Genomic DNA, 27,085 nt, shown 5'->3' on the forward strand with positions numbered 1-27,085 from the left:
TACCATTTATGTTGTCTGGGGGCTTCCCTATTTATAAATTTGTGAAACTTTTTTTTTGAGTTTATAAAAAATGTTTGAGTTGGTGAAACATTTTTTGTTGAGTTTTGGCAGTAATTTTACTCAATAGATAAGCGGTAGAAAATGGATGGATGGAGGTTCTGGTTACACACACACACACACACACACAAACACACACACACACACACACACACACACACACACACACACACACACACACACACACACACACACACACACACACACACACACACACACACACACACACACACACGCACACACACACATTTTTATATACAGACCCACACACTAGTACACGGACATGTGAATGGGATTACACACGCACAGATTGAGATATGCGTTTGCAAATAATTTTGCTGCAATAGTACTTCCATAGTGCATGGCTTCAGGCGACAGAAACAAATTAGAACCATTGATCAATGTTCTACGTATATTTTTTCCACTCTTCCACCGGTCCCCGCAAAATAATTTCAAAATACAATCGCCCGTTTTTGTTAAACTGATAGAACTCCATTGTTGAAGTTGCAAAACACACTTGTGTAACAATACTATACGTATTTATGCCACCTCACAGGGCAATTGTCCACCTTTAGTGAGATTTTGTTCTACTGTTTCCGGTACAAATGTTTTATTTTGAAAGTGTTACCCGGAAGTGATTGAGAAGTATCGTCTGGTAGCATTTAGCACCGAGCACTGCAATTTTAACTTCGTGTCATTTCGTATCTGTTTGTTCTAGATAACATGACCTAACGGAAACGGTGCATGTATTTTTTTTCATACCCATTAAGGATAGAAACACGGCACAGGACGAGTACAGTATTTAAATCCCGCTGACGAGTCGCCATAAAGTAAACATTTGCTTTTTGTGTGGGTGTCGCCGAGTGTACAGAGGCTGTCCAGCTAAACATGTGTGGGTGGTAAACACGCACTGTGTTCATGAATGGTTGACTTCCGTCAGCGCTTTGTCAGGTGAAATCATGGCTGACGACCCTCAGAGAAATTTTCGCTCTGCTTATTATGAGAAAGTTGGCTTCAGAGGGGTGGAGGAGAAGAAATCTTTAGAAATACTACTCAAGGATAATCCTCTCGGTAAGTAACCAATTAGAAACGTGTGCCTCACTATTCCATGTTTTAGAACGGGGGTCAGCAACCCCGCTGTTGTGCCAAAATGTGAATGCCTGCCAAAAATTGATTGAATATTTTGATACTGACATATTTCAGCTCTGCATATTCTATAAGAATACCCTTTTGAGAATTACATACATCACAATTAAGTACCTACTGTACGGTTTACTACTTAATTTTCTGAAATTTGTAGGTATATTATTGCTATTGTTTACATTTTCAGTAGAGATGTCCGATAATGGCTTTTTTCCCCGATATTGTCCAACTCTTAATTACTGATTCCGATATCAACCAATACCGATATATACAGTCGTGGAATTAACACATTATTATGCCTAATTTTGTTGTGATGCCCCGATGGATGCATTAAACAATGTAACAAGGTTTTCCAAAATAAATCAACTCAAGTTATGGAAAAAAATGCCAACACGGCACTGCCATATTTATTATTGAAGTCACAAAAAGTATTTTTTTTTTTAACGTGCCTCAAAACAGCAGCTTGGAATTTGGGACATGCTCTCCCTGAGAGAGTATGAGGAGGTTGAGGTGGGGGTGTATATTGTAGTGTCCCGGAAGAGTTAGTGCTGCAAGGGGTTCTGGGTATTTGTTCTGTTGTGTTTATGTTGTGTTACGGTGCGGATGTTCTCCCGAAATGTGTTTGTCATTCCTGTTTGGTGTGGGTTCACAGTGTGGCGCATATTTGTAACAGTGTTAAAGTTGTTTATAAAGCCACCCTCAGTGTGACCTGTATTGCTATTGACCAACTTTGCATGGCATTCAGTTGTGTGTGTGAAAAGCCGTATATATTATGTGATTGGGCCGGCACGCAAAGGCAGTGCCTTTAAGGTTTATTGGCGCTCTGTACTTCTCCCTACGTCCGTGTACCACTCCGTACAGCGGCGTTTTAAAAAGTCATAAATTTTACTTTTTGAAACCGATACCGATAATTTCCGATATTACATTTTAAAGCATTTATCGGCCGATAATATCAGCCGGCCGATAATATCGGCAGTCCGATATTATCGGACATCTCTAATTTTCAGAATGTATAATTTTGTTTTTTAGAGAAATGCTATGACATTTTGTTATTATTATTATCTGGAATACATTTTTGGCAGCAGCAAAGTAGCCATTTGGTAGTATTTCACTCCAAAAAGGGTATTTCAACAAGTAAACAGTCCAGTAGGTACTTGATTTTGATATATGTAATGCCCATAAGGGTATTCTAGTAGAATAGGCAGAGATAAGATGTGTCAATGTCAAAATATTACTTGAAATACATTTTTGGCAGCAGCAAAGTGGTCGTTTGGGTATATTTTAGCTTTGTTAAGGGTATTTCAACAAGTAAACAGTACAGTTGGTACTTGATTTGGATATATGTAATTCTCATAAGGGTATTCTAGTAAAATGTGTGTGTGTAAATATGCGATGTGTAAATATCAATATAATACATTGAATCACTTTTTGTCAGTCAATATTACATTTAATGAACATGTTGCATAATGAATACATCCAAACACTTGATAAATATTTATTATGGGCACGAAGAAATCCATCCATCCATCCATTTTCTACCGCTTGTCCCTTTCTGGGTCACGGGGGGTGCTGGAGCCAAGAAATAACAGTTACAGTTGTATGTATCTTCCAAACAAGAAAGAGGTTTTATCACATCAACATCGGACTAACAACAGTCCTTTAAATCTCATCAATACCACAGAAAAGGCAAACTGTCATTTTCCGGACACGATAAAGGCTTAAAAAATGTCAAACACGTAGCGTTACAATAACCACGAAGATAAAGTGTTTGTCTTACACCGAGTAATCCACTGTGGACAGACGAAGCGAAGAAATGCAGGTTTAGCATAGTACCTCCATGGAGCTTTTTCAAAAATGTATGGAATTGGAAAAAGATGAGGTAAAATATATGTTTTTTGTTTCAATATAGTTTCTATAGGAGGACAAACATGACAAAAATCTTCCTAATTGTTAGAAATTCCACTGTTTATATGAAACATACTTCACTGATGGGAGTATTTGGCAAGTGTCGTTTTGTCCTACTAATTTTGTGGTCCTTGAACTAACTATAGTTTGTTTACATGTACAACTTTCTCCGATGCTGCCACAGAAAGACGTATTTTATGCCACTCCGTCTTTGTCTCATTTTGTCTACCAAACGTTTTATGCTGTGAGTGAATGCACAAAGGTGAGCTTTGTTGATGGTATTGACTTGTTGAAGTGCTAAACAGGTATATTTGGTCACTGCATGGCTGCAAGCTAATCGATGCTAGCATGCTATTTAGGCTAGCTGTATGTACATATTGCATCATTGTGCCTCATTTGTAGTTATATTCAAGCTCATTTAATTTTTACGTTACTTATGTCCTCTGTCTATTTAATTATACATTTGCATGCCTAATGACATATTATCTGCATATTACCGGTAGCTGCATTTCAAATAGTTGTTTGTGTGCCGTTATAGACCACAGCAAACATTACCTAGCTTGCAAAGATTGTAATACATCCATTAGAAGAATACAGCCTGGCGTTTCCTTTAATTTGGACACACACATCTATACCTTTGGCTATTCTAAAACAGTCATTTCCAGGAGTGATCTCACCCTCTGAGAAGCCTGCGTTTTACTAATGTTTTCCAATGTTGTAAAAATGTGAAGAATACATTTTACATTTCAACATTTCTCTCAACGAAGATTTGTCAGCCTGCAACACATAGTCATTTTGATAGTAGGCTAATATAGACACTTATATCATGTGTTGCCTTCATCATAATGCTTATATAAGGCTTTTAAGTTTTTGTGGCCCCAGACAGATGTTTTGGGAGATTTTTGGTCCAATATGGCTCTTTCAACGACCCCTCCTTTTAGAAGATATGAAGGTATACCACATTATAGAAAATGCAAGGCTGTCTTGCTGTGGTTGGGATGTTTGCATACATGATAAATGTATCCAGATAGTATCTTGAATGTTTCTTTCTTGTATCCTTCCTTTGACAGATCTAGAAAAGTTGAGCACCTTCAGTCAGAGGTTTCCTCTCCCATCCATGTATAGGGTCCATGTGTGGAAGGTTTTGTTAGGTAAGACACATGCATGCTGTTGTCCTGTCTACATAGTAGTATACTTGCACCACATCAGCAGCAATCTTAGGCCATGTCCACATGAACATGGAGAGTTTCAAAAACACATATTTGGGGTTAAAACGATCTCCATTCACACAAGTGTAGTTTCAAAACTGTCTAGGTCTACACACAAACCCATACACCTACTGTCATGCACATTTTGTCCAATCGGAAGCCTGAAAAAAGCAGCAATATCTGACTTGGTGGCATTACACCTCCTATTATGTTTATTTTGTTTGACTTTAGATGTACATTATCTTTAAAACCAGCCTGCACATACACAGAGCCCTGGGAACATTATTAAAGAGCGAATGCATGCCTGTTCTGCTCAAACCCAACACTCATAGAATTATAATGTGTTCAGCAACATGGTGATGTATTACATGTGCAGTGAAATGTACATTATTTCTAAAATCAGCATGCACTAATGAGCCAAGAATGTTTAAGGGAATTAAAAAGCATTTAATCATCGATATAGTGATATGGTACATGTGCAATGAAGTGTACCGTATTTTTCGGATTATAAATCACAGTTTTTTTTCATAGTTTGGCCGTGGATGCAACATATACTCCGGAGCGACTTATGTGTGAAATTATTAACACATTACCGTAAAATATCAAATAATATTATTTATCTCATTCGCGTAAGAGACGAAGCAAATGGCAGCAATCGTCACTCACACGTCAACCAATAAGAATTCGGCGGAGGAGGGTCATGGCAGAAGTGCATTGTGGGTCATGGTATGCTAACTGCTATAAGCTATATGCTACTGCCGTAGCTATTAAAATGGATCACATCAACATTGGCGGTAACTTATAAAAACTGAGAAGGGCTGAACTAAAATGACACCGAAAAGGAAATCATATACTGCAGATTACAAGCTGGACGTAGTGAAATATGCAGCAGAGAACGGCAATCGAGCAGCAGAAAGAAAGGACATACCAGAGGCAACACCGGGGAGGAAGATTTCATCGGATTTAGTGATCGGGAGTGACAGACTGTTTGGTAAACGTATAGCATGTTCTATATGTTATAGTTATTTGAATAACTCTTACCATAATATGTTACGTTAACATACCAGGCACGTTTTCAGTTGGTTATTTATGCGTCATATAACGTACACTTATTCAGCCTGTTGTTCACTATTCTTTATTTATTTTAAATTGCCTTTCAAATGTCTATTCTTGGTGTTGGATTTTATCAAATAAATTTCCCCCAAAAATGCGACTTATACTCCAGTGTGACGTACTGTATATATGTTTTTTTCCTCCTTTGTTGTGCATTTTCGGCCGGTGCGACGTATACTCCGGAGCGACTTATAGTCCGAAAAATACGGTATATTGTCTTTAACATCAGTACACACTACAAGGAGGACGCTACATTATGTTGTTTTTTTTTTTAGTTACTTTTGATCGCTTTCCAACTACACAAATGGACGCAAGACCCGTAAGTTAACTTCATGATTTGTCGTTAAACAAGGACTAAAAACATAAGATAATATTGCACCTTTCTTATGACACAGAGCATGTTGCTTGTCAAAGTTGTCCCATCAGGTGGAGGTTCCACAGCGATCATATCCAAAACAGCTGACTGTCATTAGCGCCGGCGGAAGTGTCGCAAAGCCCATTCTGATGTGTCTTTTTTTAATTAATGTTGAGTGAAAATAGCAGCATGTTTATGTTCAAACATACAGTAAGTCCTCTTATAATGTGTTTAAAGCCAGCAAAGCAGTGTTGTTGAGCTTGGAAATGACAGCGCACAACCGTGATGCCACCACAAGTCCCTCTTTGTGCCGTATACACGCATACGCTAAGCAAAGAGTTTTTGATCTCTACACTTTGGCCAGCGTTTGTAAAAGTCTACGTTTTTAAAGACAAAAATATTCGTCTGCGTGTGAACAAGAGGCCTAAACGCAGAGATAAGTATGCGTTTATTAAGTATCTGTGTTTGTGTGTGGACTCTTGAACGCATCATAATTAAATTAAATTATCCCCTCAACTCCCCCCAAAAATGGATTAACTCGCTGGAATAAAAAAGACAATATAACATACATCCATAAACGTGGACGCATGTGAAAAAGTGCAATATATTTATCTGTACAATAATCTATTTATTTATATATATTTATTTATTTTATATATATATTTATATATTATTTATATATATTTATTATTTATATATGTACCTTATTGCTTTTTTATCCTGCACTACCATGAGCTTATGTAACGAAATTTCGTTCTTATCTGTGCTGTAAAGTTCAAATTTGAATGACAATAAAAAGGAAGTCTAAGTCTAAGAAGAGTCTCGGCTACAAAATTAATCAATAAGAATAACAGTTTTAGCCAGGTGTTTACTTTGCATGACACGGATGAGTGCCTGAAGCCAGTGAGTGCGGGTGTAAGTCTTTGACAATAAAAGTTCCAATGGCTTCTTTTACTTCATCTCCCTGGCTCGTGGAGAATTGAGTCCCTCCTCTTTGTCATGCCCTTTGAATCTAAAATTGCGAGTTTTAAAAACGTTGATTTATGATCAATTATTTTACCCAGAACTCATGATGACACATAAAGATCTGTTTAAAATCTGTTCATATGTTTTGCAGGCATCTTGCCGCCTCATCGTGACTCTCATACCCTGGTTGGAAGCTACAGAAAGGAGCAGTACGAGGACATCCTGGAGGCTCTGGAAGTGATGAGATACATCAACTCGTCCACTCCGTCCACCCTGGTGTACTTGCGTATGTTCCAGCTAGAGAGTCAGGTGCTCCCACGCTGCTCTGAAACCTCGCCACCGGTAAGGTGAAGATTTGATCAACTAAGAATTAACTTTTTTTTTACAACTACTGACAACTTGATGTACAATATGTTGTCATTTTTCCATTATACTTTTTTTACTAGGGATGTAAAGATTCCTTTTAACAACGATTTGATTTGAATCAGAATTTGTGGTTGCCGATACGATTCAGGGACAATATTTTTTTCGAACGATACAATCTAAAACGTTTCCGTGAGTTGAAATCGATTCAGTAACTTTTTAGCAAAGAATTCAACCAATATGACTAGGGATGGGAATTGATAAGATTTTTCTTGTTCCGATTCCAATTTTGATTTGGAACTGGGCAAGAAAGCATTTAGGTTTTCAGCACCGAAGGCTTGGAATAACCTACAATCGAACATTGAACTTCAAACCCTAGTTACGTTGAATGAGTTTAAAGCTTCTGTGAAAGGATTGCAGTCTACCTTGTCTGTATGCACATGTGTCATGTGAGCAAGTTTTAATGTTGTAAATGTGATGTTTTATGTATTTGTTTACTGTTTTTAATGTAACCTTGCTGCTGCCCTCTTGGCCAGGTCTCCCTTGGAAAAGAGATCTTTGATCTCAATGGGATTTTACCTGGTTAAATAAAGGCTAATAATAAATAAATAATAATAATAATGATTTGACTTAACGATTCAGCTCTTTATCGGTTCTAATTGAGAAAACAAATAACAAAAACGTGTATTAGCATCACTTTTGTTCAGTTTAGAGTTAACGTGACCTTACAAAGCCAACAGTGAAGTCACAAGAGGGACATAGCATAGAACCACTATTTTGAAATAAAATTTAAAAAAGAATGATGTAGAATTTGACAAAATAAAACGTGGAAGGAATGCAACATTTTGTAAACTTTTAAAAATCTTTGTCATCTGCCTAGGAAATATACCGTGCAGAGGTTTGCTAAGATTTACGAGGTGAAATATATCATAGGCTCATAAAAGTAAGTGCTCCACTGACTGCCATGATATCAACATCACATTGGTTCAAAAAGTTATACTGAATATTGTAAAACCCTTAACTTATATATGTAACCTGTCATTCCCGACTGGCAGCTTTCCAAGTAAAATGAAAATCGCTTAGGTAACTCCGCTCTTCAAAAGTAATAACAAACACGCTTTTACTAATTACAGATCAATTTCTCTTTTGCCTCAGTTCTCAAAATTTTTTGAGAAACCATTTAATTCTCAACTTGAAACGTTTGTTGAGAAACATCATATAATCAATGAGGTTCAGTATGGTTTTAGGTCCAAAAGAACAACCTCAGAAGACTCTTAATTATAAACAAAGCATAACTACACCTTAATGAAAATGCACTCCATACTCTATACTGCACCTTGGTACTCCCATACCTTACATATTGTGTTGAAGTGTGGGGGAATACTTACCAGAACATAATTAAGTCTTCTGATCATATTACAGAATAGAGCAGTGCGGATCATTCACAAGGTTGGTTTCTTATACTAATAATCTGTTTATGCAATCAAAGTTGCTAAAATTTGATGATCTTGTTAAATATAATTTATCAATAATCTTATATAAAGCATTTAATAAATTATTGCTGCCTAACCTACAACATTTTTTTTATAACACCAGTGGAGGCTCATAACTTGAGAGGTTTTGGATATTTCTCATTGCCGAGAGCTCAAACCACTCAAACGTTTTTGTGTGTCTGTATGCGGATTAAAACTCTGGAACAAACTGGACTTTTAACACAAGCAATGCCAAACTATAAATCAATTTAAACTGTTATACAAACATCGGGTCTGGTTAAAATATAAAGATGAGGGTCTTTGATTTGAATTGTTGTTGTACTCTGTCTTATAGTGTTAACATTTGTTCAGTGATATATTGCCTATTGCCATTGTTGGTATTGTTCATTCTTCTTACATTGTTGCTACAAATTATAATTACAGTGTAATAATTATTGTTACTTGTGAAATGCCACCATGACATAATTGTATTATAATCCTTGAACAAAGTAACAGTGAAGCTCAATGTATTAATCACTGAATGGAGAACTGGGGGTGGGATTCAATTTTTTTTCTTTTCTTACCACTCCCTTTCAGGCAAAACTGGATCATCATGTTTACATATTGTACATTACCTTTTGCAATATATTCTTTAATATTATTATATACCTTGTACTTTTTCGATGTCATTGCCTGAAATAAATGAATAAATGAAATGAATGAATGAAACAAAAATACAAATATTTCTCTTTGAATATAGCCGTTTTATTAGACATTACAAATTACATGATGGTCTCAAGGTCACACCCCAACACTGTTTTACCTAACACAATGAATTAAATAATCCTGATTAATAACCATGATTTCACTATTAATAAAAAATAATCTTAATTATTATTTTGGCCATAATCGTGCAGCCCTATGTGTAAGACCAGATCTCATATATGAACACCATTTTTATTTAAATGGAAAAATGTACAGTTACGTCTTCTGGCTTTAGGTGCCATCTTGCAAAATTCTGTTTTCGTTTATCTCCTATGTCCATAAGGTGCTATCTTGCACAATTCATTCACATTTATTTTTACCAAATGAAGTTAGGGCTGGGCGATACATCGAGTTTGTAATATATATCGATATATTTTTAAACTCGATATGAATTAAGATAATATCGTAATAGCGATATAATTTTTTTCACGTTAAAATGAACAAACGCCGCTTATTTGTTGTGTTCCTTGTTCTCCCCCGCAATACTCCGTGGGCTATTAAACCCCTCCCATTCCCCTTCCAAGCGGTGCTTATCATCTCCCCCCCCCCCCCCCCACTGCACTGACCCACAACAACAACATCCATCCAACCATCCATTTTCTACCGCTTACTCCCTTTGGGGTCGCGGGGGGCGCTGGAGCCTATCTCAGCTACAATCGGGCGGAAGGCGGTGTACACCCTGGACAAGTCGCCACCTCATTGCAGGGCCAACACAGATAGACAGACAACATTCACACTCACATCCACACACAACACACAAGCAAATATGGAGCCTGACTGTGCCACCACCAGCTACGTAGCTTAACTACATTTCCCAGTAGATTGGCAGTAGCTTTGCCACTTTTCAAAGTCCCAGCGATGGTCACACACACGTTGGTTGGTTTACGTATAAGAACATCCATGATTGGTTGGTTTACTATGATGAGTCACGATTGGTTAAGACTCGGGCAAAACATTACGGACAGGCCAATAAGAGGCAAGATAGGGTGGGTCATCGAACCAAGAAAATAAATCACAACAGACATCTCAAATGACAACGAGAGTCGGAGAATAGAAAAGAGAATTTTCAAGCGAAATCTACGACGAAGTGAGGAGGATCATAGCCGCACAATTAAGTAAAGTCACTTACTTTGCGCGGACCACCTCTAGTAGGACCACAGAACCGTACATGTGTGTCCATTACATCGCAGACTGGGAATTAAAAAGTGCCTGCCTGCAAATGTATATTTTATCTGAGTTTGATACATGTTGTATTATTTGCACAGCTATGTTATTTATTTTATGTAGAAATAATATTTTTCTATTTTACTTATGTTATGTAATTCTGTGCTACTTAAACAGTTTATTTTCTGTGCTGTAATACCCATCTTGACTAACTGGGTTAATAAATGTGCCACTGACTGTTTATAGTACAGTTGTCATTCACTTTAATTTCAGTGAATCTCGCTCAAAAATTAATATCTTAATATGTATACTTTCACCAAAAAATATATTGAGATATATATCGAATAATATCGAGATATACTTTTTTGTCCATATCGCCCAGCCCTAAATGAAGTTATTTTGTTTCTGCCATATACATTTTTTATAATGCTTGTTGTTTTTATATGCACATTAACTTTTTACTTGAGGTACAAGCAATGTTCCCTCAAAGGTGCGCGCCTGTGCAATTGCGCACTGCTCAAGCGTCGTCTGCGCACGGCAAATCTATGCCACGCACAAAATCAAATAAAAAAATAAGTGCATAACAATTTTCGACACGACACGGACACGACAGAGAAAACAGTTTTCGTCATCATTGTTCAAATATTGTAACGTCTGTCGAGACGCTTTGAGAACATGAATTCCATCGATCACTTTACTGAGCAAAACTCTTTATTGTCGGCCATAAACACATCACCAAAACATTAGTAAAAAAAAATGATATCTAGCAAAACTGGTCATTTTCTGCAGTACAAACCAGACCAAAACCAACTTTGTTATATCAACAGCAGCCGCTCGCTCTTTCTCACTTGCGCCAACACATGCACATATGGCACTTCGCCAGTGATGCGTTTACAGCCACACAAAAAGTCGGACAACTCCAACACCACACATAAAGTGTAATTCCAGGTCGTTACACTATGATTTACCAATCAAATGTGGGCTTATTCTTGTGTCATTTATTAGGAATCTTAATTTATAAATATTAATAAATGATAAATGATAAATGGGTTGTACTTGTATAGCGCTTTTCTACCTTCAAGGTACTCAAAGCGCTTTGACACTACTTCCACATTTACCCATTCACACACACATTCACACACTGATGGAGGGAGCTGCCATGCAAGGCGCTAACCAGCACCCATCAGGAGCAAGGGTGAAGTGTCTTGCTCAGGACACAACGGACATGACGAGGTTGGTACTAGGTGGGGATTGAACCAGGGACCCTCGGGTCGCGGACGGCCATTCTTCCACTGCGCCACGCCGTCCCATTAAGTTAATCATGAAATGCTGTCAGTATATTAAATAAATACTAATAAAAATATACTTTTTACAAACAGGAAGTTGCAGGAATGTACACATGATCCCCTGCTTCATCTCATTGTGCAACATGTGAATGTTTTAATGGGAACTAAATGCAATGTCTGAAAGGGGTACAAATTATTTCCAAAGCAAGACCTCCACCCAGACAAACAATACAAGTACACAGTTCATGAAAAACAATATTTTTTGTTATTGTCATTGTAAGTGGGCCTAAACACTTATATTAGAAAATAACCTCATGGAAATGACTGCTGTCATTTGATTATAATAATAAGAGAATGTTGTCTGTCTATCTTTGTTGGCCCTGTGATGAGGTGGGGACTTGTTTAGGGTGTACCCCGCCTTCCGCCCGAATGCAGCTGAGATAGGCTCCAGCACCCCCCCGACCCCGAAAGGGACAAGCGGTAGAAAATGGATGGATGGGTGGAGATTGAACTTGTTATTTAGTCAGGTTTGGGACAGGTGTGCTGCTGGTGTAGCCACAGTGTGCACGTCTGATGTTGCTCAGATGGGCTCCACTGATTGCTCAGGGAGTTTTTGCGTTTGCTCACACATGAAAAATTAGAGGGAACATTGGGTACATATACAGTGTTCTTACCTACAATAATGTTTGTTCTTCAAAGGAAATCCTTTTGAATGTGTTTGTTTTTTTCAATAAAATTTGGTTAAAAGATTTCAGTATAAGTACTTTTTGAAAATGTTGAGCACATTTAAAAATACCGCGATAATAATGTTAACCATGATAATTTTGGTCACAATATTCGTGATAAGAAATTTTCATACCGTGTCATCCCTACTCACAACTTTTTGGCGCTGTATTAGAATTACACAACAAACGCTGAATACATCTAAATGGCTGACAGTGTAAGTATAAAATGGCCCAAACACATACGGACAGTGTTAATGCACGGAAAAGCTGGCAGGCAACTTGCAAACAGGGAAACGTTGCACAGATGATAGGAGTGGAAACGAACTTGCACAGCACTACGACATAGTTGACCAGAAAACGGAGGAGGTTCTGGTGGAAAGAAACGTTCTTGCCTGGAAAACAGGGGCTGGATGTCCCCCAAAGATATGTTGTCTGTGCACAACCTCTTTGATTCACTTGGCCAGTAGGGATCAGTCATATGGACTATCACAATAACCTGCCATTTATGGTGAAAGCGCTAAAAGTAAAGATAAAAAACACCCACAGAACCTCACCTATGAGTCTATCAGTGCATCCAGTCTTTAGAGCCCCCAAAACACTACTCTAAAATAACATTAAGGCTATTAAACTACATCAGTTAAGTTTAAGTAGCACACATATACTGCAAAGCTGTAGTCGTGTCCTTTGCTTATCATACAGTTATTTTTCCGTCAGCAATATTGTAGACATTATTATTTTGAGTTTTATATTACAAATCATTCAGAGTAGACCTGGGCGCTATGGCCTAAAAAATAAAGTCCCTGATTTTTTCACAAAATTGTATTTCCGTTTTTCACTTTTTTTAAAGAACCCATTGAATACAAATGACAGAGATAGTTCAAAACGGGTTTTTCTTTTACTTGATGAAAAAAAAAACATTGACATTACACTGCACATACTGCATCTTACTCTTGGCAACATTTTTATTTGAATAATGTTGTTCTTTTTAGACCAGATATAAATTGTACTTTTATGGAATAATTTTCAAATAACAAAATTAAGAGTCTTGAATAAAATACTTTTGTTATCAAAAATTTAATGTTGCACAATATATGTAAATAAATAATTATCTCCAACATTGAGATTAATAGAGACAACTTAAAACTTCTGTCTTGAAATTGCAGCATTATACGTTGTATGCAAATAAATAATCAAGTAAAACATTGAGAAGTCCATAGTTTTAGTTAGGCAAGTGGATAAATGCAGGCTTTTTTTCCCCATTCACCCATCTTAGTGGTGGAAAATTACTTTTAAAAAGTAATTAGATATAGTTTCTTGTTGCTTTACCAACAAGTATTTGAATTACTAAAGGAATTACTATTTCACTAAATTACTAGGGAAAGTAATTAATGTGTTACTTTAAAATAAAATTAATATCTGGCTTATGCAATTTAACAATGTATCATATTTGGGTAGAGTGTGAGTGAGTGTGTCTTGAAAAGGCAGTGCCTGTTGCCTAATGATGTGTGACGTCAGCGCCCAGAGAGAGCAACATCTCACTTGTGTGTGTTAGCTTAGCAGTTCCAGCAGCTCTGTTGAATGTTTTCACTGGATTGTGTTACTACTGGTTAATAGAGATCGACCGTGTCGTATCTTCTGGTCGACAAAGGGGGTATTGTTTGGATCGCAAGCTGAATTTTTCACTTGATTTGTTCCCTCGTAGTTAGTAATAGTGTGTGTGTGTGTGTGTGTGTGTGTGTGTGTGTGTGTGTGTGTGTGTGTGTGTGTGTGTGTGTGTGTGTGTGTGAAAGTTACAAGTTAAAGTACCACTGATAGTCACACACACACTAGGTGTGGTGAAATTAATCTCTGCATTTGACACATCTTCTTGTTCCACCCCCTGGGAGGTGAGGGGAGCAGTGAGCAGCAGCGGTGGCCGCGCTCGGGAATCAATTATGTGTGTGTGTGTGTTTGTTGTCTGCTGTGTGTGATGTTGCCTCTTTCTATTTGATATCAAGATCATTTTCGTGTTCATTTCTTGTTGTTGCTTTAATTAGTACTGGTATAAGGATATTTCCTGCACTGAACTTGCTGTGTTTTTGACGCAGACATGTTTACATACAACCACATCAACAGTAGCGTGCTACGTTACATCAGAACTCTGATCTTCATACTTACCTTGTGTAAATGATTACACCACAATATGCTGCTTTTTAGCGGAAGTTGCGGACTTGTTCGCCTCGTAAGGTGGTTGTATTTCCCGCACATGGCTGTTTTTGTGCTGCTGCCTTTTTTAAACACTTTGCAGTGTGCAGTCATTTGCTCCACGCCTGTTGCCGCAAAACCCTAGCACTGACAACACTTTTATATTCTTTGAAACAAACGTCTCGCTCTTATTAGCGTTAGCATTAGCCATGTTTTGAATCCCCGCTAAGGAAGTAAGGGGGCAGGCCAGGGCTACGGAAGCCCCTGAGGGCAAAAAGTATGCCGGAACAAGAGGAATTAAAAACAATTATTATTATTTTATTATTTTTTTCGCCCAGGCCTAATTCAGAGATGTGTAAACGTCTTAGTCCGCCAATGGATTTGTTGTTTTATTTCAATAAGACGAACAAGAAAACACACGTGTTTGCAGCATTAACAAGAAGAGAAAAAAGACAATTTTCCACATACTGTGACTGAGGGGTTAGTGCATCTGTCTCACAATACGAAGGTCCTGAGTAGTCTTGGGTTCAATCCCGGGCTCGGGATCTTTCTGTGTGGAGTTTGCATGTTCTCCCCGTGACTGCGTGGGTTCCCTCCGGGTACTCCGGCTTCCTCCCACCTCCAAAGACATGCACCTGCGGATAAGTTGATTGGCAACACTAAATTGGCCCTAGTGTGTGAATGTTGTCTGTCTATCTGTGTTGGCCCTGCGATGAGGTGGCGACTTGTCCAGGGTGTATCCCGCCTTCCGCCCGATTGTAGCTGAGATAGGCTCCAGCGCCCCCCGCAACCCCAAAGGGAATAAGCGGTAGAAAATGGATGGATGGATGTTACAGTACTGTATTTGTTTTACTTAATAAGAGCCCACATGTATTGTATGCAAAACTGTATGTAAAAAAAAAAAAAAAAAATCACAAACAACATAATTTTAACATGACTGCAATCGCCAGTTACTTGGTGGGTGTTTTTAAATGTTAAAGTACTACTGATAGTCACACACACTAGGTGTGGTGAAATTCCCCTCTGCATTTGACCCTTCCCCTTGTTCCACCCCCTGGGAGGTGAGGAAGGCAGTGAGCAGCAGCGGTGGCCGCGCTCGGGAATCATTTGGTGATTTAACCCCCAATTCCGACCCTTGATGCTGAGTGCCAAGCAGGGAGGTAATGGGTCCCATTTTTATGGTCTTTGGTATGACTCGGCCGGGGTTTGAACTCACGACCTACCGATCTCAGGGCGAACACTCTATCCACAAGACCACTGAGCAGGTTAAGGGTGGCAAATCGGACAATCCCTTTGTTGTGACTCAGATACAGAAGGGTGTCATTTTCAATGGACATGACTGCAAGACTATGAAGTATTTTCTGCCACATTGTTTGATATTTTTTCCGACAAAGCGGCTTATTTCGACAGAACACAGAATTTCGTAAATGAGCGAGGAAATCACTACTACACAAGAAAACATGGACACCACAGATCAGCGTGTTAGTGGGCTGTTGTGCGGAGGAAGTGGTCCATCCATCCATCCATTGCCTACCGCTTGTCCCTTTTGGGGTCCGATAATGGAAAACAACTGCAGGAGAGGGAAGAAGTACTTTCAAAAAGTGATCAAGGCTGTGTATACAAATGACCTAGCTCCAACCAAAGATGACGTAAAAGTCGCATTCAGGTCACATTGCCACTTGTTTTCATATTAGCATTTAGGCTAGCGAGCTGGTGCCAGCCAGTCTGTGAGTTTATCAAAGGGCAGTTATCAAACTTGTATTTTTGATCATTTTGAACGGTAATACCAACCATTGGGATTTTACCGTGGCTATCATTATATTATTGTTAGATATCTAGCGTGTAGATAGGATTGAAATATATATTATTATAATAACTACAAAATGTAATTTCTGTGTAAACTATGTGCAAATGCTGAAGAGATGATCCTGAGCTACAGTGGTCTCAAATTTTATTAAAGGAACAAAAGCAAAACGTGTAAATATTTGTCAAAAAATTACCAGTTATAGCTGGTTATGATGTATAAATATCTCAACATCTCATAAAATAAGTGTCCCTGTATTTGATTAGCATTAATTGTTGGTATTATTTAAAAAAATAATTATGTAGCTTATTTCAAAGTCATAAGTCGATGAAAATGATTATCATGTATATGCAGTCAGGAGAGGCAGGTGAGGTAGCCTCTCATTTGTCATAACGAAAAGTTTGAAAATAATAGTAAAAATCAAGTAAATATTAATATTCGTTCATTAAACTGTTTTAATAAATATATTTTCTGTACGATTACAATCCTTTTTTTGAACATGTTTTCCAGTGAAAATAACTAAGCTTTCTGATCAGCTACAGGGCAGAAACCTGATATGAGGCTTCCGCTACAGAATTTTCTGGCTACTTTGTGGACAAGCAAGCTTAACAGTTTTAGTGCATTATGTAGCACTCGCGATCATTACATCTGTGTGCGTAGGACAAAGTGCGCGTGGAAAATATTACACTTGCACCTGCATTGAAATTATTTGCTCGTAGATATATTTTTGTGCCTCTCAGCTTTTATAGTATTTCTGACGTCATGTAACTGTCTCCTATGATGCTGGATGTTCCCATTTGTTTAATTACAAGTCTGAACTACAGTGGTAAGAAGGTAGTCCACAGAGCTGAAGAAACATGAATATGATCATTTAAAATCAAAATCACATTTCACATCCAAACTTGCAACCGCCAAATTGCACACCTATACTTATGTAGTGCTTACACTGTTTACCAGGATGAAGAAAACAAGGACTTCCTGTGCATCAGTCGAGCAATGGAGGAGATCGTAGATGACCCTTTTGACTGCTATTGGCTTATAAAATATTTTATCAGCCAGTTCCAGACCAAGTTTGGAGACTCAATTCCACATCTTGTAAGTATCAGTCACAACCATTATACACAACTCTTTTCTGTATTGCTGCCATTCTGTCTTGTTGGCGCCAATGTAGCCAAAAAGCCTGGAGCACTACTTGAGTCAAGAAGAGCCTCGCCTGCTAAGCCATTTGAAGAACAGCGGCTCTTTGGCACAACTTCCATACAACCTCTGGTTCAAGCGCTGCTTTGCTGGCTGCCTGCCTGAGTCAAGCTTGCAGAGGTGAGTCCATAGCTGTCTCTGTTTGCCTTCTTGTCTGCACTTGAGGTATTGTGTACCCGTGCTGTAAAATGTCATTATTTACTATTGCATTTAAAAAATGTACATCTTGCCAAGAACTTTAAAAATGGGCAAATGCATTCTATCTCCGTTTTTGCATGGATTCACAAATGCAATTAATAGTCAAATAACTCATATCATAGCTCAATTTACATTTTTCAAAGGGTATTTTCTGGCTAGAAATGTTACAAATAAGTGACTGAATATTGCCAGAACTTGTATTTAGTTTTCATGCTGTAGATTGTCAAAATGTCATATCCCTGATGATTTTGAAGAAACAGAATAGTTTGCACTAATCTAATGGATTTTGGTAAATTTTTGCATAATCCTAAACAGTCATAGGCAAATTACGGCCTGTACGCGGCCTGTTAAGCTTTTCAACCCGGCCCACTGGACGTCTTCAAATAATTTTTTTTAAACCTTTACTATCGAAACTGAAGCCGCCAATACGATTTGCAGTGTATTTTTCAAATTATTGTAAGCCTTGAACTATCAGGCCTTTTTCCACCACAGGAACTTTGTCAGGAACTTCCCCGGGTAAATAAAATTGCTTGAACTTCATGAATTCATCATTTCCCGAGAGGATGACTTTCTGACTTTTGGATATTTCGGACAAAAGCGTGGCTTTTTTGTGAACATTTCGGTACACATTATTTTTTAAATCATACCGTTTTGTATATGATTGCTTTGTATTTAAATCACTTACTTTTTAGTAAAAGAACTGTGACCTAATGTCTGTTTATTTTCATGGTATCAGTATAGATATACAGTATACTAAACCATTCCTTCATACATCATCAGCCTGATTTGTATAAACTACCCTGAACTGTGAATGCGGTGGAAACACAAACCACACACTTCTACAGAAACCTATAGAACCAGGAATCAAAAAGAAAAGGGCCTATAGAGAGTATTCCAGTGGTTGGAATCTGCACTTTTGAGTGAGATACAGGTTATCACGGTAATCTACGTCACAGCAGCTCCAAGCAGACGAGGTAAAAAGTGGACGGGGTTTGTTTACAGGAGCCAGCCTGAGACGTTAGCGTCAGGGAGGGACACGAAAGCAGATTTCTACAACAAAGTTCTGTTTTACAGAAAAGTGATATTATATGGATTAATATGGTATGGATCTGTGGGTGCTTTTTTGTCCTTATCGTTCATGTTTCGCTATGTTTGTTGCATATTTGTTCCATTTTGCTTCATTGTAAAAAATCGAGCTCGAGACGGTTGTCTGGTAAGTCAAGAGGAGAGACGTTCATATGTTCTTAATCAATTAATTAATCAATCGAGGGTTTACTTATATAGCCCTTAATCACAAATATCACAAAAGGCTGCACAGCCACAACTGCTTAAATAAATCTATCGATAAAAAGCAGAGCCTGGCGACGTATGTGTATGTATGTATGTATGTGTATATATGTATATATATATATATATATATATATATATATATATATATATATATATATATTAGGGCTGCAACTAACTATTAATTTGATAATCGATTAATCTGTCGATTACTACTTCGATTAATAATCGGATAAAACAGACAAACTACATTTCTATCCTTTCCAGTATTTTATTGAAAAAAAACAGCATACTGGCGCCATGTTCTTTCAACTTGCCAAATAAAACAAGGAAAATATTACAAAAATGCACACTTTTGAAACCCCTGCTATAGATAATAAAAAATTAAATCTGATAAATCTATCGATGTAAAGCAGAGCCTGGCAACGCATGCGCGTTTATCATAACTCTCTCGCGCTCGCTCTCTGTCTCTGCCCCTCCCTCACGAATGCTGCTGCGCGCACAATTTGTTTAGTTTTTAACCCCTTCTTAACCCTGAACGTACATTGTTAATACACGCAACCATAACTCAAAATGCCGGACATCTGAGGCATTTAAGAAACACCGCCCGGACAGCCTCGCAAAACAGGACATGTCCGGTGAAAAGAGGATATATGGTCAGTCTATCCTATGCTAGCAGCGATCGGTTTCACCGGACATGTCCTCTTTTGCTAGCATGCTAGCAGCTAACAGGCTACAATAGACTGACCATACGTCCTCTTTTCACCAGACATGTCCTCTTTTGCTGAGCTGTCAGGGCGGAGTTTCTTAAATGCCTCAAATGTAATGTAAATTTTGAGTATTGTTTACACAAAGTGCAGTACGCTACTTAATATGTCCGTGTTGAAACTCGTTCGGTACACCTCCGCACCGAACCGAAACCCCCGTACCGAAACGGTTCGATACAAATACACGTACCGTTACACCCCTATTATTTTGATTATTGTTTCTCAGCTGTTTGTAAATGTTGCAGTTTATAAATAAAGGTTGAAAAAAAAAAACCTAGCCTCGGCGCATGCGCATAGCATTGATCCAACGAATCGATGACTAAATTAATCGCCAACTATATTTTATAATCTATTTTAATCGAATTTAATCGATTAGTTGTTGCAGCCCTAATATATATACGCATGCATACATACATATGTGCTTTAGGTGTCCATCGTGACCGATGATGACCTCTGCTACTCTTTGTGGGTTCGTTGATCACTGTGCAGCCCCGACGCACATTGCCCGCCATAGACGTGACAACTGCAGACCTGACCCGGTGGGGCAGGTGCAGACATGGCCGCCTTTCTCCTCTCTCTTTTCGCCAAATGGTGTTTCCGTCTGTTCTCCTCTGCCGCTTCTTCTCCTTGATGGCGTAGAGGCAGCTTCCATACCCGACTGGCAGACAAAGGGTAACTGAAGGAAGCGAAAAATCTTCTGATGTTCCCAGATTCCACGGCGTGGGTTTTGCTATTAAAAACGACCTTGTCAGCCACTTCTCTGAACTCCCTGTGGGGGATCTGTGAAAAACAAATGCCAGTCCGCCTGATGCTCTCAGGGGGCCAAAAGGTGATAGTTGTTAGTGCCTATGCCCCAACTCTTGACTCACAGGACAAAGTAAAAAAGGCCTATTATGACATGCGAAAGAAGGTACCCAAGGAGGACAAGCTAATCCTCTTTGGAGACTTTAATACCTGGGTGGAACAAAACCTAGATTTTTGGAGAGGCACAATTGGTAAGGAAGGAGTTGGCAACACCAACCATTACACCCTTGGATACAAGACTTGAAAACATCAAGATTGGTTTGATTAGAATGACAACGAGATTCTTCCGCTCATTGACACCAAGCGGGAAATATTGATTTGCTGGAAAAACAACATCAACTGTAAGACAAAAAGAGCAGCCAATGCCAAAGCAAAGGCAGCTGAAGAACGAGTGATTGACAGAAAGTCTCTGGAAATAGCGGAATGTTGCACTTCTTTAGGAAGACCTTGAGCTGGTCTTTTCGCCTCTTCTTCTGGCCCCCAGCAGAGCAGTGGCCCAGGTGGAGCTGGCCATAGAGAATTTTGTGTGATAGGCGGTTGGCTGGCAATTTGATGACCTGACCAAGCCATCTCAATTGGAGAAGCATGATAATGGCCTCTAAGTTCCTGCAGCTGACTCACCGAAGGATCACAGAGTGTGGGATACGATCCTGCCAAGTCATCTTCAGATGCGTTGTAGACGTCTTATATGAAATTCCTCCAGCATTTTAAGATGGTGAACATAGATTGTCTATGTCTCACAGCCATATAGAAGGGTTGTGATGCATATTACCTTGTAGACTGAGAATTTGGTGTGGAGGTGGAGGTTATTGTTGTTGAAGACTCTCTTCCTCAGCTGCCCAGAGGATGAGGCTTCTTTAACTCGGTGTTGTATGCAGAGCTTCTTCACAGAAGCGCTGTAGAGCATGATTTTTGCCAGGACTTTACCAGCAGCAGAGAGGAGTGCTGTTTCTACAGATTGATTTGTCTCTCTTGTTTTTAAAGATGGTGACAATGTTAGCATCCTTACATTGCTGGGGAATGCTCTCTTCCCTCCACACTTGGGAGATGTACTGGTGGATCGCTCTGGTACAGAGGTACTCCCCCTGTTTCAGGATCTCAGCAGGAATGGAGTCAGGCCCAGGTGATTTATTGTGTTTCATGCCCTTATGGCATGATGGACTTCGCAGTAGGAAGGTGGAAGGTCGAGACTCTGAATGGTGGGTAGGGTTGGAAGCTCCTCTAAAACTGAGGTGTCAGTTGAGGCTTGCTGGTTTAGCAAGGCCTCAAAATGGGGGACATACATATGTGTGTGTGTGTGTGTATGTATATATATATATATATATATATATATATATATATATATATATATATATATATATATATATATATACATACATACATACATACATACATACATACATACATACAGTCGTGGTCAAACGTTTACATACACTTGTAAAGAACAATGTCATGGCAGTCTTGAGTTTCCAATAATTTCTACAACTCTTGTTTTTTTGTGATAGAGTGATTGGAGCACATATATTTGTCAAAAAAAACATTAACGAAGTTTGGTTCTTTTATGAATTTATTTTGGGTCTGCTGAAAATGTGACCAAATCTGCTGGGTCAAAAGTATACATACAGCAATGTTAATATTTGGTTACATGTCCCTTGGCAAGTTTCACTGCAATAAGGCACTTTTGGTAGTCATCCACAAGCTTCTGGCAAGCTTCTGGTTGAATTGTTGACCAGTCCTTTAGACAAAATTGGTGCAGTTCAGCTAAATTTGTTGGTTTCCTGACATGGACTTGTTTCTTCAGCATTGTCCACATGTTCTAAATGGGGTTTAAGTCAGGACTTTGGGAAGGCCATTCTAAAACATTAATTCTAACCTGATTTAGCCACTCCTTTACCACTTTTGACATGTGTTTGGGGTCATTGTCCTGTTGGAACACCCAGGCTGATGATTGTAGGTTGTCCTGAAGAATTTGGAGGTATACCTCCTTTTTCATTGTCTCATTTACTCTCTGTAAAGCACCAGTTCAATTGGCAGCAAAACAGGACCAGAGCATAATACTACCACCTCATGCTTGATGGTAGGAATGGTGTTTCTGGGATTAAAGGCCTTTCCTTTTCTCCTCCAAATATATTGCTGGGTATTGTGGTCGAAAAGCTAAATTTTTGTTTCATCTGACCACAAAGCTTTCCTCCAGAAGGTCTTATCTTAGTCCATGTGATGATGCAAAACACGCTTGACTGTGGACACTGACACCTGTGTTCCAACAGCTTCCAATTAATTGCAGACCTGCTTTTTGGTGGTTCTCGGTTGACTCTTGATCATCCTGACCTATTTTCTCTAAGCGGCAGGTGATAGCTTGCGTTTTCTTCCTGATCGTGGCAGTGACAAAACTGTGCCATGCACTTTATACTTACGAACAATTGTCTGCACAGTTTCTCTTGGGACCTTAAACTGCTTTGAAATGGCTCCAAGTGACTTTCCTGACTTGTTCAAGTCAATGATTCATTTTTTCAGATCTGTGCTGAGTTCCTTTGACTTTCCCATTGTCTCGTTTGTAACCGAGTCTAATGACTGCATCACATGAGCCCTATTTAAATGGCCTCAGAGAAGTCAACAGGTGTCATCAATCATAATCACTCACATGAAGTTAAGAGAACATGCCATGAAGCTAATTTGATTTGATTGTAACTTTACTAAATCACCAACAGCTTTTGACCCAGCAGATTTGGTCACATTTTCAGTACACCCATAATAAATTAATAAAATATTTTGGAGTGCTGTGTGTAATGTTCTATATTCTCAATAAAACATAAACGTTTTGGGCTTGCTTGCTAACCTATACTTGCCAGTGTTGTTTATTGAACAGAGGGCGTCAACCTGTAGCCCACATGTATCTCCTATGTGTGCCATCTACTGGTCACACTTAACATTACACCTTGTACCAAATACAATTGCTTGGAGGTCGGTAAGCACAACCAGAACTAATCCCTACATTATGTGTGCACCAAAGGATTTTTAAAAAGTGTGCCTTTATAGTCATACTTTTGTTTTTTTTAAGAAAAACATATCAAAGCCTGATGCTGCAATCAATGAATCTCACATTTGACATATGATGCTGACAAATTTTTTTTATGCATGACTTCTTTGAAATGCATGGGTGTTAATGTTCTCAAACAAATAGCAGACAATCTATATTTTCAGAGTGTGGGACAAGGTGATCAGTGGCTCCTGTAGGATCTTGGTGTTTGTTGCCCTGGAGATCCTGCTCAGCTATAAAATTATTTTGCTGGGAATCAGCCGACCAGAGGGCGTGGTCAACTTTCTGTGCAATGTAAGTAAACAATTGTGTCTTCAAAAATGAACATTTCACGCATGTTAGCAACATACTGCAGGTCTTTTTGTCCTCACCGTGTGTTTCCGTTGCAGATACCACAGGAGAACACAGATGCCATCGTGACTAAAGCTATTGACCTATGGCACAAATATTGTGGCACTCCATTGCATTCCATGTAGCATGCGATGAACTACGGTTGGTGCCGTCCCGTAATTCACCAGCAATTCACTTGACTCATGAGACACTCCCAATTAGACAGTGCATGACTGAATAAAAAAAAAACTGTTGTTAAAGCAAGGTAGTATATTTTACGTACTTGAACACTGAAAGTACCTACAGAAACAGACATGTCTCAAAGAAGCGAAATGTGTTAGGAAGCGTTTGGAAAAAGACAAGCTGGCAAATCTTTCTTTCTTTAAGAAACTACACACATCATTGGAGATTCACAATAAAAAAACACCCACATACATGTTTTCTTAGCAAAAACATTTGAGATCTCACTTTCTTTATTTACAAGTAGAGTTACTTTCGATTGCGCATATACTCACACACACATAACACACATACTTCCATAGACCAAAACATCCAATCAGGTCTCAATGAAGTTACAAGTGATGAATGACTGGTAGTAGACTGTAAACAGTATACACGTAACACAAATATGAAGACAGCACATACATTTGGCAAACTGGTGATGTAAGAGCTTAAAACCTTGAAAACAGTTATTTTTGTCACATTTTAACGGGGCTTTTAAAATGCTATTGGAACCCACTAGGGCACTATTGAGGTTTTTTTTATATAAATACTCCATACATCTCAAGTTGTATTTAAGGTAAATCCTCTAGATCGACATACCGTACTCTGATTCCGCAGCCTCATCCCCCTGCACACTCTGATTTGACTGATCAAGGGTTAACTGGTCCACTCTAAGCCCTACCACTGTTCAAAACTGCATACACACTCCCCGCAACTAGTTGTGTGATAATAGCTAGTAAACCGTGAATAAGTATTGGATTTTGTTCGATAAATGTTTGTAAATTTTGCGTCAAACTACATTGTTTACATTTCTATGAATGTTCTCATTCATCCAGGTCATTCACATCTTGGCATTCAATTGGTCGCAACTGGACTGTTTGTTTTGTCTTAGAAGACGCTTCGCCCGATTGTGCTCAGATACTTAGATTGGTGAGATCTAGTCCAGACTAGATCTCACCAATCTAAGCCTACTCGGATGAGAGGCGAAACGTCTTCTAAGACAAACCAAACAGTTCAGTTGCAATCGATTGAATGCGCTGAGATACATTGTTTACAAAGTGGTGAGAGAAGAGGAACAGTGACTGTGAGGTAGGTCTTTAACTTCGCTGAAAACCAAAAAATCTTCCCATTGCTGCGTTAACTTTCGGTTAAGATAAACAATTTATACATCGGAAAAAACCTTTTTCGCTCACTTTTCCAAGAAAAAGCAACAGTACTGAGCGGCGGGCGCTGATTGCCACGGGACCCTGGAGAGAAATTTGAATGATCTCATGGAAACTGGGCATAGGCCTATCTACAAAACACACCAATGTCATGATAATGGCATTTCCACATCATGTAGAACAACAGTATAATGTTTTAATCATATACATACTGTACATCTGAAATGTACGATAGGCGCTCTTTGACATTTGTAACTTTTGTTCTTTAAATATTGAAAATATGTAGGTAAACCATAACATACTACATGAAAGACATGATTATTGCACATATATACTTTGGACTGCACACAGTACAAGGTCATTATAATTATAGATTTTCTCTCAGTTATTGGTTAATGGCCATGTTTGGTGGGAACTATTTCCAACATCCAAGTTTAGTGTAATGCAAAGGCAGCAGAACCTTAACGGGTTTAATTCGGCCCGCGAGTTGAGTTTGCTAAATGTAAAAATGAGCTGCATTTTTTAAATAAAAGAAACTGCGGTTCTAAATGTGGCCATTGGATGTCGCAATAGCAATTCTGTTAGGCAAGCAAATGGTTTATGCCAGGGCGGAGGGCGAGGTACACAGTAAAGTGGGCTGTGGCTCCTCCCCCTTGACCCAAATGGAACACAAAACCTGCCGTTTTTCGTCCTCTGCTTCGAACACACTGTGCTTTGGCACCCTCATTTCCACAAAATGTCTCGGTGAAAAAAGAGAAATGTGGACGCTGAATGCAGAGTGTTCCAAGAAAAATGATCCTATTTAGTCACGGAAGTCAATAAGAAAACACACATCTTTGTGAGCAAGTTTTCTCTGAGCGTCATCGCTGATCTATGCTCACGCACTGGCACTTAAAGAACATCCTGAAATTGTCTGCCACTCAAGATGTAAATGCTAAAAGATGCCAGGTTTCAGGAGTAAAATCAACAATTGGTAACCCTACCTAAAATGCTGCATTAGACAGTGCAGCATTTTAGTTCTGTGGAAATTATCACTTTTTTGTGAACTGTTACCTAGCATAACTTATATGTGTAGATAAAATATCCACTGCCTGTAGATTAGTGCTTACGCCAGCTATGAAATTGCCCTGAGCCATCGCACATATCCACGTCAACATCAGTTTCGATACATCTCACCTTTGCCGTGAAAAAGGGCATACGGCAGGTTTTTGTTTGTACGCAAGCTTTGTATACGATACCCTCACCACTACGACCACCTCTGCCTGTCTCGTCTGCCCATTAGTGTGTGAACTGATTTTGCGAAGAGAATGCTCTTTAGGCAACAGCTTAAAGGGTCCCTATCATGCAAAACCAACATTATTTTACATATTGGTACCTGCTTTTGTGCATTTGGGATCAGCATACCGTAAGTCCCAAAAATGTGTAATCAAAGCGTGGAGGCTTTCCGGAAATACAAAACCCAAAACCAGTGAACTTGGCACGTTGTGTAAATCGTGAATAAAAACAGAATACAATGATTTGCAAATCCTTTTCAATCTATATTCAATTGAATAGACTGCAAAGAGAAGAT

General features: G+C 38.7%; 1 protein-coding gene across 2 annotated transcripts; it reads left to right on the plus strand.

Annotated features, from left to right (window-relative positions):
- Positions 1-651: 651 nt before the first annotated feature.
- Positions 652-24,390, plus strand: tbc1d7 (TBC1 domain family, member 7). 2 transcript variants are annotated; one of them, XM_061975593.2, is made up of 7 exons: positions 654-1,128; positions 4,176-4,256; positions 6,899-7,089; positions 17,468-17,605; positions 17,682-17,827; positions 23,965-24,094; positions 24,190-24,390. In XM_061975593.2, exons 1-7 carry the CDS (start codon positions 1,017-1,019, stop codon positions 24,274-24,276), a joined length of 885 nt encoding a protein of 294 aa, XP_061831577.2. In that variant the 5' UTR covers positions 654-1,016; the 3' UTR covers positions 24,277-24,390. The 2 variants fall into 2 exon arrangements, with proteins under 2 accessions (XP_061831578.2, XP_061831577.2); XM_061975594.2 differs by lacking the exon at positions 4,176-4,256 and having other exon boundaries at positions 652-1,128.
- Positions 24,391-27,085: the final 2,695 nt, after the last annotated feature.

This window comes from Nerophis lumbriciformis, linkage group LG14 (genome assembly GCF_033978685.3).
Source record: "Nerophis lumbriciformis linkage group LG14, RoL_Nlum_v2.1, whole genome shotgun sequence".
In the NCBI taxonomy this organism is placed as follows: Eukaryota; Metazoa; Chordata; class Actinopteri; order Syngnathiformes; family Syngnathidae; genus Nerophis; species Nerophis lumbriciformis.

What these genes read in the sequence shown, in the direction of transcription:
- tbc1d7 (XM_061975593.2), top strand. Translation starts at nt 1,017, where the DNA reads ATGGCTGACGACCCTCAGAGAAATTTTCGCTCTGCTTATTATGAGAAA. An exon ending in GAGACTCAATTCCACATCTT is followed by an intron (nt 17,606 to 17,681) that starts GTAAGTATCAGT and finishes GCGCCAATGTAG; the next exon opens with CCAAAAAGCCTGGAGCACTA. An exon ending in CCTGAGTCAAGCTTGCAGAG is followed by an intron (nt 17,828 to 23,964) that starts GTGAGTCCATAG and finishes CTATATTTTCAG; the next exon opens with AGTGTGGGACAAGGTGATCA.